General features: G+C 43.7%; 1 protein-coding gene across 3 annotated transcripts in view; it reads right to left on the bottom strand.

The window, feature by feature from the left end:
- The window catches only part of Egfr (epidermal growth factor receptor), a 175,918-nt gene that overhangs the window by 51,244 nt on the left and 111,027 nt on the right, over window positions 1–13,647 (bottom strand). For all 3 annotated transcript variants that reach the window (XM_075944388.1, XM_075944387.1, XM_075944389.1), the window contains exons 2-4: window positions 6,819–6,970; window positions 5,815–5,998; window positions 1,356–1,490 (exon numbers count right to left, since the gene is read on the bottom strand). In XM_075944388.1, coding sequence (XP_075800503.1) covers window positions 1,356–1,490; window positions 5,815–5,998; window positions 6,819–6,970 — 471 coding nt within the window. The remainder of the gene's footprint in view (window positions 1–1,355; window positions 1,491–5,814; window positions 5,999–6,818; window positions 6,971–13,647) is intronic.

The following is a 13,647-nucleotide window of genomic DNA, read 5'->3' as shown; positions in this document are numbered from 1 at the left end:
GCAACTGTGGCTGCCTGCCCAAGGCCTGCAGAAGACCAAGCCAATCAGCATTCCAGCCTGTGTGGGGGAAGGGACCACGAGAACCTACTCCTGGCTGCTGGAGGAGGGAGAGCCATTTTTCAAGGGTGTGGCCCCTGGTCAGTGAAGCATGCTCCAGTGGATGCCCCACACCCATGCACATACATGCGGTACTAATTGTAGTCAGTGGGTTATTAAAAAGATATGAAAGTGGGAGGGAGGCACGGAAGCAGAGGAGTTGGGAGGATCACAATTCATTGTATACATGTATGTCATCGTCAAATAATAACTTCAAAGCATTATATTAAAACAGAGGTGGAAGTATGGGAAGCCCAGTCATCAAAGGCAATGTCTTTGAGGGGAACAAGAGGATCTGGACCCGTTCTCTCTTTCACTTATGATGCCACAAGGTGACCATGGATGGTGGTTGTGGCTGCACAAAATTTTGGACACATAATGACTAATATCACAGATTTCCTAAGTTTTTCACCCCAACTCTTTTAATCAAGGCATCAATAAAAAATAAAGCAACTGAGAAAAAAAAGCTACAAGACTTTTAGTTGATGTTTTTTAGGATTCATGTAGGCTCCACTGGAGGTCTAAACCAAGCTCATGTGAAGCTCAGTTGCAGGAACAGGAGAGTAAGAAGCGGGTCCATGCCTTATCTCGTACTGTGAAAAGATCAGTACTATTAGGAAGAACAGTCTTGGTGGAGCTTGGAACGTGAAAACACCCTATATCAAAGTTTCCTATCCAGTGCTAGAGAGGGTCACAGGTTGAGTCCCCATGCTTAGTTCTGGTCCTCTGCAAGGCCCTCAGTTGCAGGGGGCTGCTGAAGGAGTGGGGGCATTGGTTAGCTGAGAACATTCAGGAAAGCATGGACAAATTTTCTCTCTGTGGTTCTGTGTCAGAGTGTTTACACTGATAAGCTGATGAGCAGAGCCCACAGGATCAGGATGACCTGAGTACCACTGTGAGAATCAGGAACCAGACAGATGTACACGTGACTGGACCATGCCCATGAGGCAGAAGGGGAGACGCCATGTACCGTGACTACCCCTGCAACCTCTATCCGGGAGAAAGGTTCTCTCTGCTCAGTGATCTCACAAATGCTCCACCACCCTTGAAGAGATGGGTGTTGCCTTGTACAATGAAAAAAATTTTCTTACATTACTGTCTTGAATAAAATTCTAATGGAAAGATCATTTGTTTACTTCTTTTGTTGTTGTATGTTGATTAATTTAATCTAAAGTTAGCATCCTCTTTCCCACCCCAACACTGCCCACTTCAACTCCTCAGAGGATCTGAAGCTAATGGAAGGTGAATAAGGCACTTACAGCTTCTCGGCTGGTTTTGTGATTCCATTGACATGTTGCTCAGAAAGACATCCTGCACAATGTCCCTCCACTGGATGGTATCCACATAGCAGAGGACGGGGTTGTTGCTGAATCGCACAGCGCCGGTCAAAATTTCTGAATAAATGGAACCACAGTAACCAAACTCTTTGATTCCTATTAACTCACAAAATGCATGCACTCATTTCTTTACATTTCTAATATTCTGCTTAATGCTGCCCGTGGGCAAATCCAAAGTCCCCAAGGTCGGCCCCATAGAAGACCTGCTAGAGATATATGAAGATACACTTCATGATAATGAAGGGAAAACTTATGAGTTTTTAAGGATTGGGTTGTGAATTTTAGAGATGCGGTAGCAGGAAGAGAAAGCGCATTCAGTATGCACGGCAGAAAGGCCATGTGTGCAGTGACTTGTAGATCTGGGGTCATATCAGACAGACTAGGATGATTGGATGATGTAGAGGTGAAGTCGGAGATGAAGGACAAGGGGGAAATCCTAGGTATTTGGACTCTGAAGACCAGGACTGTCACCAGGCGACTGTCACCAGGCTTATTCTTAGGTGCCACTAGAGGATTTCCGCTGAAGAAGGAAAGAGTGTGAGTGTGATATGAAATAAGAATTTTATGTATGAAGATGACTCAAATAAATGCCAGTGGTGCAAGGTCATATAAGGACACAGAGTTTTTTGGAAAGAAGAAATGAGAGGACTTTTACAAAGTCAGGGTTGATCAAAAGTCAAACTTTTGCAAAGGAAGAGGGCTACGTTAGCAACATTAGATATGACCATGGACCGAATGATTTATAAATAAAAAATCCACACATGCTCTGGTCTGCAAAGGTAAATTTGACTTGCAGGCTTCTTCCAGAGAAATGAAATGCACAGAGAGACAGAAATGTCTCAGCCATGTCCACAGGAGACAGGACTGAGAAGTGGGCTAGCTGATGTGTAGGTGTTGCCTCCAGTGATCTTCATCTGTTGGAGGAAGGCCACTCGTTTGTTTTCTGGCTGCTTAGACCCGAAATAATCACTTAGAAGCTATATTTTTTTTGCAATACTGTTTGGCCAATAGCTTAAGTATATTTGTAGCTAGCTCTTATGTCCTAAACTAATGCATCTCCATTAATCTGTGCATCACCACAAGGTCATGGCCTACTGATAAAGTTTTGGCAGGCTCCAGCAGAGGCATTTGTCTCCTGTGGTGGCTACATGGCTTCTCCCTGATTCAACCTACTCTCTCTGTATGTCTCTTCCCGCCTGGCTATATTCTCTTAAGCCATTGGCCAAAAGCAGCTTCTTTATTAACCAATAAAGACAACACATATACAGAAGAACTTCCCACACCATTTTCCCTTTTCTGTTTAAATAAAAAGGGAGGTTTTAACTTTAACATAGTAAAATTACATATAACAAAGCAGGTATCAAGCAAGAATTACAGTTACAATATTTATATCTACTTTATTTTTATTACAACTAAGGAAAACTGTAACTATCTATTCTTTTTTTTTGGACGATGAACATTTCTTTTTTTTATTATAACTATCTATTCTTTAACTCTATCAAAGACTCCAAAAGGATATAATATATCCATTGTAAGCAACTTCCTTTTTATTTAGATATAAGAGGGGAGGTGATGTGGGAGGTAAAGTATGCTGTGAATATGTTTTATTGTCATTGGTTAATGAAGAAGCTGCTTTCGGTCAATGGCTTAACAAAGTAAATCCAGGCTGCAAGAGATATAAGGAGAAAGAAGAAAGAGTCAAAGGGAAAAGCCATGTAATTGCCCACAGGAGACAGACGCACCAGAACCTTGCCATTAAGCCACAGCCATGTGGTGATACACAGATTAATAAAAATGGGTTAATTTAGGATATAAGAGCTAGCTAGAAATACACTTAAGCTATTGGCCAAACAGTATTGCATATAATATAGTTTCTGTATGATTATTTTGGGTCTAGGCAGCTGGGAACAAGTGAGCAGCTTCTGGCTACACTGATAAAGATCTAAAGACTATCATTCAAATATGGAAAAATGTCTAGAGAGACAGCATACACTGCCCTTCTAGGGGACCTGGGTTTGGTTCCTAGCACCCATAGTGCTTGTAACTCTAGCACCAGGGGGTTCAATGTTTCTGGCCTCCATGAGCACCTATACCTATATGCACACTGAACCCCCACTGATATGCCTATAATTAAAAGTAAAAAAAGCATAAACATGGGAAACCCAGATATAGTTACCAAAGTGAACTCACCACCACAAGGCAGGAATGGGAAGCTCCTGCCTGCACGGAGTGCTGAAATGGAAAAGGAGGGGCTCTCTGGGGAAGCTTGCAGAGACTGCTGGGTGACAAGGAGAAGAGATTTGCACGTGTTCAAGAGCATAGTTTAGAGGAAAGAGAAGCTGGAAGTGCCAAAGGCTTCCAGCAGACAGAGACACAAAGCAGAACCGCCGATCTGGGGCAGGTGACAGTTTTCTCAACAGATCACAGGGGACAAAAGAACTTCAGAAGGAAGGCAGGCAGGCCAGAGAGGGCCAAGTTGGGGAACTCTGCCTGGGAAAATAGAGGCACAACAGTATGATAGAGAAAAAGGAACCAGAGGTATGAGGTCAAGCTTAGCAACATCAGATAGGCACAAACACCCAGGTTACAGTGACCACCAGGAGAAGAGACAAGGAAGCACAGAAGGGAAAAACCCAATAATAGGTAACAACAATAATTACGTGAGAGGGGGCAGGATTCAATTAGCTTCCTCCTTCTAACCGAATAGCATTAGAAGGTAATGAGTAGAAAGTCAAATCTATTTTTATTTCAAAATTCAGGAAATTCTCAGTTGTGGCAGTTGTTCTATATTAAATAACTGGGATCTGTACAATTGCCTTGCATTAGTTATAAAAAATAGGGGTATTCCGGGGTAAGGGCATGCAAACACATGCACACGTACACAGAACAACAGCAGTAGCAACCACAAACTAGGAGCTCAAGTCGCCATTGCATGCTTCGACTGTGGTAATAGAGTTGAATTTGTCAACACAGAGGGAGCGCATTGGCAAGTGTGTGTACTACAGTTCTGACGTGAGGGCACTGAGAGGCAGAGAGAGAGATATACAGGTGAAGGAGTAGTTACAGAGATGTTTAGCTGATGAGTGACGGAGCCGGGGCTGGAACACAGACAGCCTGGCTCCAGGAGCTAGACTCATACCCGCAGACTTCCTCACATGTCTGAGGCGAGACAGGCAGAACAAGGCATGCCTCAAGTACCAAACAGGCCATTTCATGCACTGTGTGTATGGGAGAGATGAATGCTAGCACAAATTCAGAAGCGTGCGTGGGTGCTCGGAGCAGTTAAAGTGGTGGGTGGCAGTTCTGAAGGCGGTTTATAGGCTGGTGAAACAGAGAGCTGGGGAAGGAAGTGTCTGCCTGGCTGTGTGGCCACATCCTAGCTCCACACACTGGTAGGTTCCCACTCTCTGTTCCCTTTCTTTTCACCCCATCCCCTTCCCAACTCATACTTCCCCATCAGAGCTGCAGGGCACACAGAGATGACAGAATCAGCCAGGGGGTACAGGTCTGTGGGCGAGTGATCTTATTGCCATGCCTTTATTTGGAAAATGACACTGTACAACACCTGCTTTTAAAAAAGGCCGTGGCACCAAGTGGACTTACTGACTTGAGAAACAGTCCATGACATGGAGGAAGAATTGTTGTTTCTCAACCTCTCGTCCATCTTTTCCAGTTTCCTCTTCAGATTCAAAACCTTCCCTTCTCTTCCCAACTTACCCTGAGTTTCCATGAAACAATATAAACCTTGAAACCTGCTTCTCAACCCTGGCAGGATTTGTAGTTCATTAGACTCTGTCCCAGGAGTGGTTTTGCTATCTCCAGGTTCAACTGTTTTTGCTCCACTCTGGGAGGAACATCAAGTGAGCAAACTCATAAGCTGTTGCTGTAGCACATTAATTGCTTTGCTATTTTTCATTGCTGTTGTCAATGTTTTGCTATACCTGACCAATGAGCTGAATTCTGAAAGGCATGCGGATAGAGAAAAAACATGGCATGTATGGTTTGGGATACCTGATGTTTCAGATGTCCAGTTTCGCCTAGGAATAAGTCCCTGCAAGATGAGGGAGTGGCTGCATGTCCTTTCTGCCTCTGGCCCAAGCTTACTTCCTACTAACCCAAACTCTCCCTCACCAAGGTTGGCTGGATCCAGAGAACTCAGTCATTGATTCCTATCTCTGGATATTATTCCTCATCCATGGAAGAACTGATTTCTACCTGGCTGAAATCTCTTTCCATCTTATTGCCTGTCATCTACACAACTGCTACCCACTGAATTTTGCAAACAGCATGCAGTACATGTATTTGATAAACATGTCTTCTCTGAGTTAGGATCAATGGAAGCGACAAATTTGCCTCTCTGCCTTGATGTCCCACCTCTTACCCTGTAAGTTCCGCATGGGCAGTTCTCTAAGCCCGGTTTTGTTTTCCCCATAGTTGGACAGGACAGCTAAGGCATAGGTGTTCTCATATAGAGTGTTCCCCCTGATGATCTGCAGGTTCTCCAGAGGGATCTTCTCCACGGTGTTGAGAGCAATGAGCACATAGCCAGCCACCTCCTGGATGGTCTGAGAGAGAGGAAAAGCCTATTAAAGTGGATGCAAAAACCGTGTTTAACTTCACAATGACACATTCATGTGGCAGATAAATCTAAGACACGTAGACAACTACACTTGGGTGAAGGGTGTGGCAGGGTTTGCAATGATTCTTTCGTGTCTGCTTTTATATTCAAGAAGCTTGCATTAAAATTTGCATTTGACGTGTTGGGAGTCTCACTTTAACTCAAATGAAGGCAATCATTTTGAATGAATCTCTCATGATGTCTTGTGGAAGGAAGAAGGGAGGGAGACATGAAATAAAGAAATGAAGTTAAAGTGAACCCAACCGAAGTCTGAGTATCAGCAAAGGTTGTTTTGAAGCCTTTAGAGTTTGCTCCTAAAGGCTCAGTAGGATTATTTAGGAATTTGTGAACCAGTTATAAATTTCTGGTAGCTTGAGATTAGCCATGGCATAAGCATTTATACCAAGTGTATAGGTACACAGCACAAAGCAGTGCTTTTTAAGGTTATGATTGTTATTATTTGGAAAGCTAGTATGTCAATAACGTGATCTGGTGGAGGCAGTGTCTAGCTGTCAATGTTAGCACCTCTGAGGACTGTGGAATATCAGAAGGGGTTCCGTCCTATTTTGTTTTCCACAATGAATTTGACTGTAGCTGGTCAAATGTTATGAGAGGACTTCTCATAATACTCTCCTATAGTCCCTGGGACTTGTGGCTTCCCTAAGATGAAGTATCCATGCCTCAAGTCAAATTCTTCTGAGGTTTCTCTCTGCTTGTGTTTCATTCTATAGTGTTTGTGTAGGACAACCCAAATGCAATGCACTCACCTTTAAGAAGGAAAGGTCATAATTCTTTTGCACGTAGGTTATTTCCAAGTTCCCAAGGACCACTTCACAGTTGTTGAACATCCTCTGCAGGCTCAGAAAGTGGTCTTCGAAAGTGCCAAGTTGGGTGAGTCTGTTACTTGTGCCTTGACAAACTAGGACAAAAGGGAAAGAGGTCTCTTAGAAGATGCTGAGTAAGGTAGCAAACCACAACAGAACAATATTCGTCAGCTTTCAGAGCCACAGTGACTAACAATCATCTTTGATCAAAGCCACCACAACGCTGATGTGGTCAGAGATGCTTAAGTTTACACAGCTGTAATCCGCAGTAAGACAGAACTCATCCCTGTGATGGATGTGATCATATGGTATTAAGGATACAGAGCAAACAAGGCATTAAAAGTTGAAGGCAGGGCGGGGGGAGACGCACATTCTATCAAGGTTTTGTGTTTGTTACTTATCTTGTTTCTGTGGCAAAAGAAACAAGGAGGGAGGGGGCTAGTTCAGCTTCCAGTTCCAGGGGAGATAGTTAACTATGGCAGAAAAAGAATGTCGTCCCAAGTGTGGGACAGCTGGTCACATTGCATCCGCAGTCAGGAAGCAGAGAGAGGTGAATAGCATTCAACTTCCTTTCTCCTTTTCCTTAGTTTGAGGACACCATGCATGGAGTGGTGCTACCCACCTTTAGGGTAGAACCCAACCTAGAAAACTGTTCAGAGATGAGCCCAGATGTCTGTTTCTATAAAGATGCTAAATCTTGTCATGTTGACAATCAAGATTAACCATAGCAGTCTCTAAAACAGGGTAGACTTAAGAGTGCCTGTAGAGAAAGATATCCATCAAATCCACGTGTATGACACAATTGCAGGGTGAGTTAATAACAATGCAATGAACCTTTTATTTCGCAGAAAATAAGGGCACTGCCTTGTTGTGTATACAAGGAGTCTCCAAAACCACAACACTCAATAGGAACTGTTTTCTAACCACAATTCTGTGTACGCAAAATCAATGAAAACAATGGAATTTTAAAAGTCAACCATTAGAAATTAAAAATACTCCTCAGAATCATCCAAGGACAAATCAAAGTTCTGATTATAAAACACCCAAAGAATTTTAGATGAAAAGACAGTGCTGTAAAGCAGTAGGTTAGTAAAAACCAACATGTCCTTCTGTCTTTTACACATGTGTTAATCAAACCAACATAGGTATCCATATGTTTGCCTTGTATCTCCTGCCAATACACAGTGTGTCAAGACATAGACTTAACCCAGAAAACATGTGAAATTAGGGGCCAAGGTTAGGCCACAGAAATGTACTCAAAAGTCTACATTTAGAAGCAAAGGAGAGGACAGTAATAAAACGGTATTTACAACTTGGCTTTTGGGAAGACATGTTTAGGCAAGCATAACAAAACAAAGAGACTTGGAGCTTTTGAAGCAGGGAGCTTGTTAAAGGATATACTTTGAACCAAAATTATCCTAAGAGTGAAGAAATATGGCCTCTGGGTTTAGACATTACATTTAAAACTGGCCAGATCCTTCGGTGTTGGCTAAGTTGCTCCCTTGACAGTCACAGTAACCAGGGGACAGAGCACAAAATAAGGCCAATGTCAACACGGTGGTACTTTCTTCAGGTACGTTTACAATATGCATTCATGTTTTATAGGCTTCTTTGTTCCCTCCCTTTGGGTTGTTCTAAGAGCATCATCTGTCTGGCCTTGCACGGTGGAGCCACAGTAAGCAACCGGCACATGTTCAGACACCACAGAATCAACCCAAGGTATTTACAGACACTATGAAGCAATCGTCTCATCCTCTTTAACTCTATGGGAATTTCTCCAGCCCCAATCTATTTTCTCCAATGAATTCAGCAGAAGCGATGGCTCTCACATAGGAACTGTGAAGGTGACAGGTTGGGGTCCCTATCTCCAACCTGTAAAGACGGTCGAAGAGAAAACTAGACAATCAGGAGTGCTTCAAGCTCCAGAAAGAATGTAAGAATTTTACTTCCCTCCTGCAAACCCAGGACAGAACAAAAGTTGTGCGACTCAGGTCTTCAAAGCACATAGCTTCTGGTCCTCAAACTTTAGTAAAAGCGTTTATAAATGTATGCAAAAGCTGAAGGAATTGCCAATATTAGCATCCTCACAAATACTAATAATCTTTACTCTACTCTAACCCATTTCTATTCAGATCCATCTGGTCCATGGTCATACTGTAAAAAAGGAGGAAGCATCAGCAGACGGCTCCTTGACTCACAGCTGTACACTTGGCACAGTTTGCTGGGTTTACAGATGTTTTTGAGGAAGCCTGCAGGCACTGAGAAGATCTAAACTTCCACCATGATAGAAAATGTCGCTGTCTTCCTGAACCTTCCTTCCCAGGTGGGCTTGGTTCACACGAGGCCAAATCGGACTCCTAGGATTTTCACTGTGGTGTGGTCTTGCCTATGGAGCCCTCGGGTTGGAGTGGGACTCATGAAATGCTGCCCTTCAAGTTGAGTTCACTCCCCAGCCCAGCATTTTGGGGATTAATCTTTGCTTCTGTGACAGATTCTGGGCAAGCACATTAAGAGAAGTTATTTGTGCATTTTCTTAAGACACAGAGGGCTGATTTGAGGCCCATTTCCTTAAGGAAACCTTCACTTAACTGAAATTACGGAATTGGTCCTGGGATTACGGGGTAGGCTCTGGCAGGTCTATGCTAACACTGCGTATACAGCTCTCCTTGCCCACTGCACTGAGTAACATGCAGCGTAAGACAAGCTTCTCCGGAGTCCTCCAAGTTCACTTGCACACTTTCAGAAGTGCCCACAGAAACTCACCCTTGCTTTTGCTCACTGTTCTTCTCAGTTGCCAAAGTTATGGGGTTCTTGGAAATGTCCCCCCATCACCTCTGAAGCTGTCTCTGTTTCTGTCCTTGCCCTGTTTCCTACAGTATATTCCACTTTAAAGTGGAGATCACATCACACAAAGCCTGGGTCCAAGCCATCAGAATGTTTCCTGGTGTAATTCCAAGGAGCAAAAGTTTCTCTTTGGGTCCACGGGCTTTTCACTTTTTCCCATTTTCCTGCTGGCTCTTTGGTCCAGGCACTCACTTTTGATTTCTCTCAAACTCACATAGCATTTGCTTAGCAGGCTGCCCATGCCCAGCACTGGATACCTTGCTCTCCTTTTTAGTATGGACATGGTGATTCCATAAGTAGCTGTCAGAAGAGGCAGTCCTAACTCGCAGCTGCGCCCTATCATACCTCTCAAGCTTCTTTTCTTCCTCTGTTCTTCCTCTTTTCTTCCTTCAAATGATTCCTTCTGTGTTTATTGTCTACTCTCTCCCATATGTATATATATGTATATATATATATATACCACATATTCAAAGGTGGGAGAAATAAAATTATAACTGTACGCAGCCTGTACATTTTTTTCCTCATCATTGTTTTTTTAAATAAAATAGCAGTGTTTTCTATAGCATTTACACTGCAGAAGGTGTTATAAGAACTAAGCAATCTTGGGATGACAACATAGAGACAGGAGGAGATTTACACATAAATACCACTTTTAATACGGTAACGGCATCCAGGGAGATCCTGGTACGCATCATCCGAGGGTACCGGGAGATGAAAAATTACACAGGGCACTCCTCGGACTGACAGCACTGATGTGCACATGCAGGATGGCATTATATTTCTATTTTTTGTTGCCAAAACAATGAGTGACCATGTGACCAAATTCTCAGACGACGCACATGGGTTTTCAGAGTTCTCATTTCTTTGTGTCTCACGAGGGAGGCATCAGAGCAGAAAGGATTTATTTGTAAAATGATAGCCATCAGACTTTTCCAGCTGGTCATTTCAAGATTTTCCTAGCCCAGACAACACATTTCAGTAACTTAAAAGCTAGGGAACCATTCCCATGATGTCTTACTGAGGAGTTTAAGGAAATCGCAGATGAAATGGTAGTTAAATGAATAACGGTTTAGTGAAAAGAGTCCTGGAGACTTGCTAGAGATTTCATCCCATGGGAATAGAAATTCTGTTTTCTACTTGGAGATGATGGCCCTTCAGGTGGGAATAGCCAAAGAGGACCCAACTGCAGGTTTTCTTACATGTAAGTAAAGTTTTAATGTTGATTTTAGGGAAGAGAGTGGAAATTTTCTCCATAAAGACAATGTTAGCAGACTAATTTATGAAAGTTGAAATGATAGGACAATAAAAAAAATCTTTGACTTGAGCCACAATGAATAATTAGAAAAGGTAAGCATTGATATTTACTGTACGCCAAGCCAAAGGTTTTACGCAATGGGGAAAATCTTATGATTTTAAAGACCTGTCTTTACCGAGTGATCTCCCTCCGAGGTTCTCTTAGCTATTTCCCTCTCTGTGACAACTGGGAACTAGTTTCCAGTTAGTGTGCATGTGAACAGATGTGACAAGCTGCATCTAAAGTGCAGCTCAGGAAGAAAGGCAACGCAATCCTTGGAGAGAAAAGTTCTCTTACGCTCTTGAAAGTTTGCTTTGCATGTTATCACAATCGTGTGGTGCTAACCGTGGCAAGCCGCAGCACGCTTACACAGCTTCAAGCCCAAACAACAGTTACATTAGCAAGCAACGCACACGAGAATAACATTTCCTCTATTTTGAGCAGGGAAAGTCAACATCAAAACTAGTTGACTTCTATCCCCATGGTTCTCCTCCGCAGCCTCTAAATAATTCTAAAACAAATGTAGAATTTCTAAAAAGCACACCCATTAGAGGTAGGATGCCTTTGTCCGTTTTGTCTTACTTCCGTGGGAGGTAGGTGAGAGTTCTGAGTTACAGGAAGGACAGTTTTATGAGGGACAAAAAGAATACGTTTCTAATGACATCATCAAATACCTTTCTGTTAACAAGACTGCCATGGTATCATTCCCCGATGGTTAACTCCTCTTAATATGCTAGCTAGGTAAAGCAAGACCAGTTTTGCCTATTTAAAGGGACAACGGTGAGTGTAATCAGATTGTCAACAGGGGGCTAGAGAGGTGGTTCAGTGGTTAACAGCAATTATTATTCTAGAGGACTCTAGTTTGGTGGCCTCCAGTAGCATGGGAAGGCTTACAACTGCCTGGGATTTCAGCGCCAGGGAGCTTGACGTTCTTTTCCAGCCTTCTTAGTACTGCAGTTGTGTGTACAACCTCCACAGAGACACACACATGTGCATATTTTAATTTAAAAAATCTAAAAAAAATGATTGTAAATGAGAAAGTGCTTTACAAATCATACCCCTCTCTAGATGTAAACTATGTGCCCCGCTGAGGCCTCACCCTGGCTCCAGCAGGTGTAAGAATTTAGCTTCCATGTCTTCTCTGATGCCAGCAAACTGCTTCATTCTACAGTTTCTTTCACTGACAATCTTAAACCACAGGGCAACCTCTTCTATTATTCACAAGAAGTTGAATGGCAAATCAGAAATGAATTTGTCATGTGATTGAACTATGCATTCTATAAGGACCTACTGATGACCTGGCAACCCCTTGCCCTCATGGAGAGTTCCCCCAGTTACTGGCCCTGATGGGAAATGAAGACCCTCAATGCCAACTCACAGAGTAAGGAAAGTTGATTGTCTGTAAGCTAGAACTGGAAATGGTTGAAGCACTCCCGCTGAATATCGAGAGTAAGAGCGGTGCATGATGGAGAAGTGGCCCTGGTTTAGAGTCCCTCGACGTGGAAGTGTAGACGGTAGTCAATGTGCTGTGACTGTGATCAGCTTCTCGGAGCCCGTATGAGTAAGTGCTCCTCTCTCCTCTGACTTCTGCTCGCCTCATCTCAGGACGGCACACTCACTCACGATTAGGGCTGTTTCTTCACACAGAGGCATACTTCTGCAGTGACTCCTTCTGAAGGGTGCCTCCCGGACTTCCTCCTTCCCTCTTGGCCTCCATGGCATTTCCATGGATCTGACCTATTTATCCAGAGCTTGCTGTTCCCGGAGTATGGCAGCTCACCAAGGCTGACAGCGTGGAGTCACAAACAACAGTAGCGTCTGCATTGCCTCCACACCTCGCAGTAGTCAAGGTCCTCCCTCTGAGTTCAGGCAAGAGCTCAAGCAAGCAGCTAGCGCTGCCATGACTCTCTCAGATGGCCGAAATCGGAGGGGTCCTTGAACGTGAGACCTCAGGGGAAGTCTGGAAACATGTATCATCTCCATCCAGGCTCCCTACATTGGTTTCTTGCTGCCAGGGGAAGCTAGGACACTCGCAGGAATGGAGAGTTTGGGTGTGAATGTGCTAAGGGGGCATAAACGATTAGCTCAGAGCACCAGCCCTGATAAGGACCAGTGTGAGCAAAGTGGAAAACACAGAATCTCCATAGACTGGGGCTAAAAATGATCCATGAAAATTGACTTTGAAACCAGACTAGTTTGGCTTTAAGGAAAATGACTCTTTACTAAATCTTAAGATGCCCTTTGATACTAACTCCCAGTCACCCGTGACCTCTCTTAATCTGTGCAGTAGACAACTGGCCATCAGAAAGCATTTTGGAAGCGTGAAAGGCTGGTGGTGGGCTGGAATTCGACCTCCCTACCCAATGTAGCCGTGACCTTGGTGCACTAGCCTGTCTGCCTGCGCTTCCTTAAGCGCTTCTGTCAGGAGGGCTGAGCGTTCCCACCTGGGTGTGGTGTCTCTTCCTGGACATGGCATGCCTTCACCATCCATGTCATTCCCAGCAAGGCAATGCGAAAGCAAAGGGAGACAGGTCTTCCAGGTCCTCTTCCCCTAAGCACGGTCCCCTCCCAGCTCACAGAGATTCTCGTCCATATCTTGCTCAGGTCTGATGACTCACTCCTTGATGATGCAGG

The sequence above is a fragment of the Microtus pennsylvanicus genome, chromosome 12 (genome assembly GCF_037038515.1).
Source record: "Microtus pennsylvanicus isolate mMicPen1 chromosome 12, mMicPen1.hap1, whole genome shotgun sequence".
Lineage (NCBI taxonomy): Eukaryota > Metazoa > Chordata > Mammalia > Rodentia > Cricetidae > Microtus > Microtus pennsylvanicus.
This window is presented reverse-complemented; position numbering and strand designations above follow the sequence as displayed.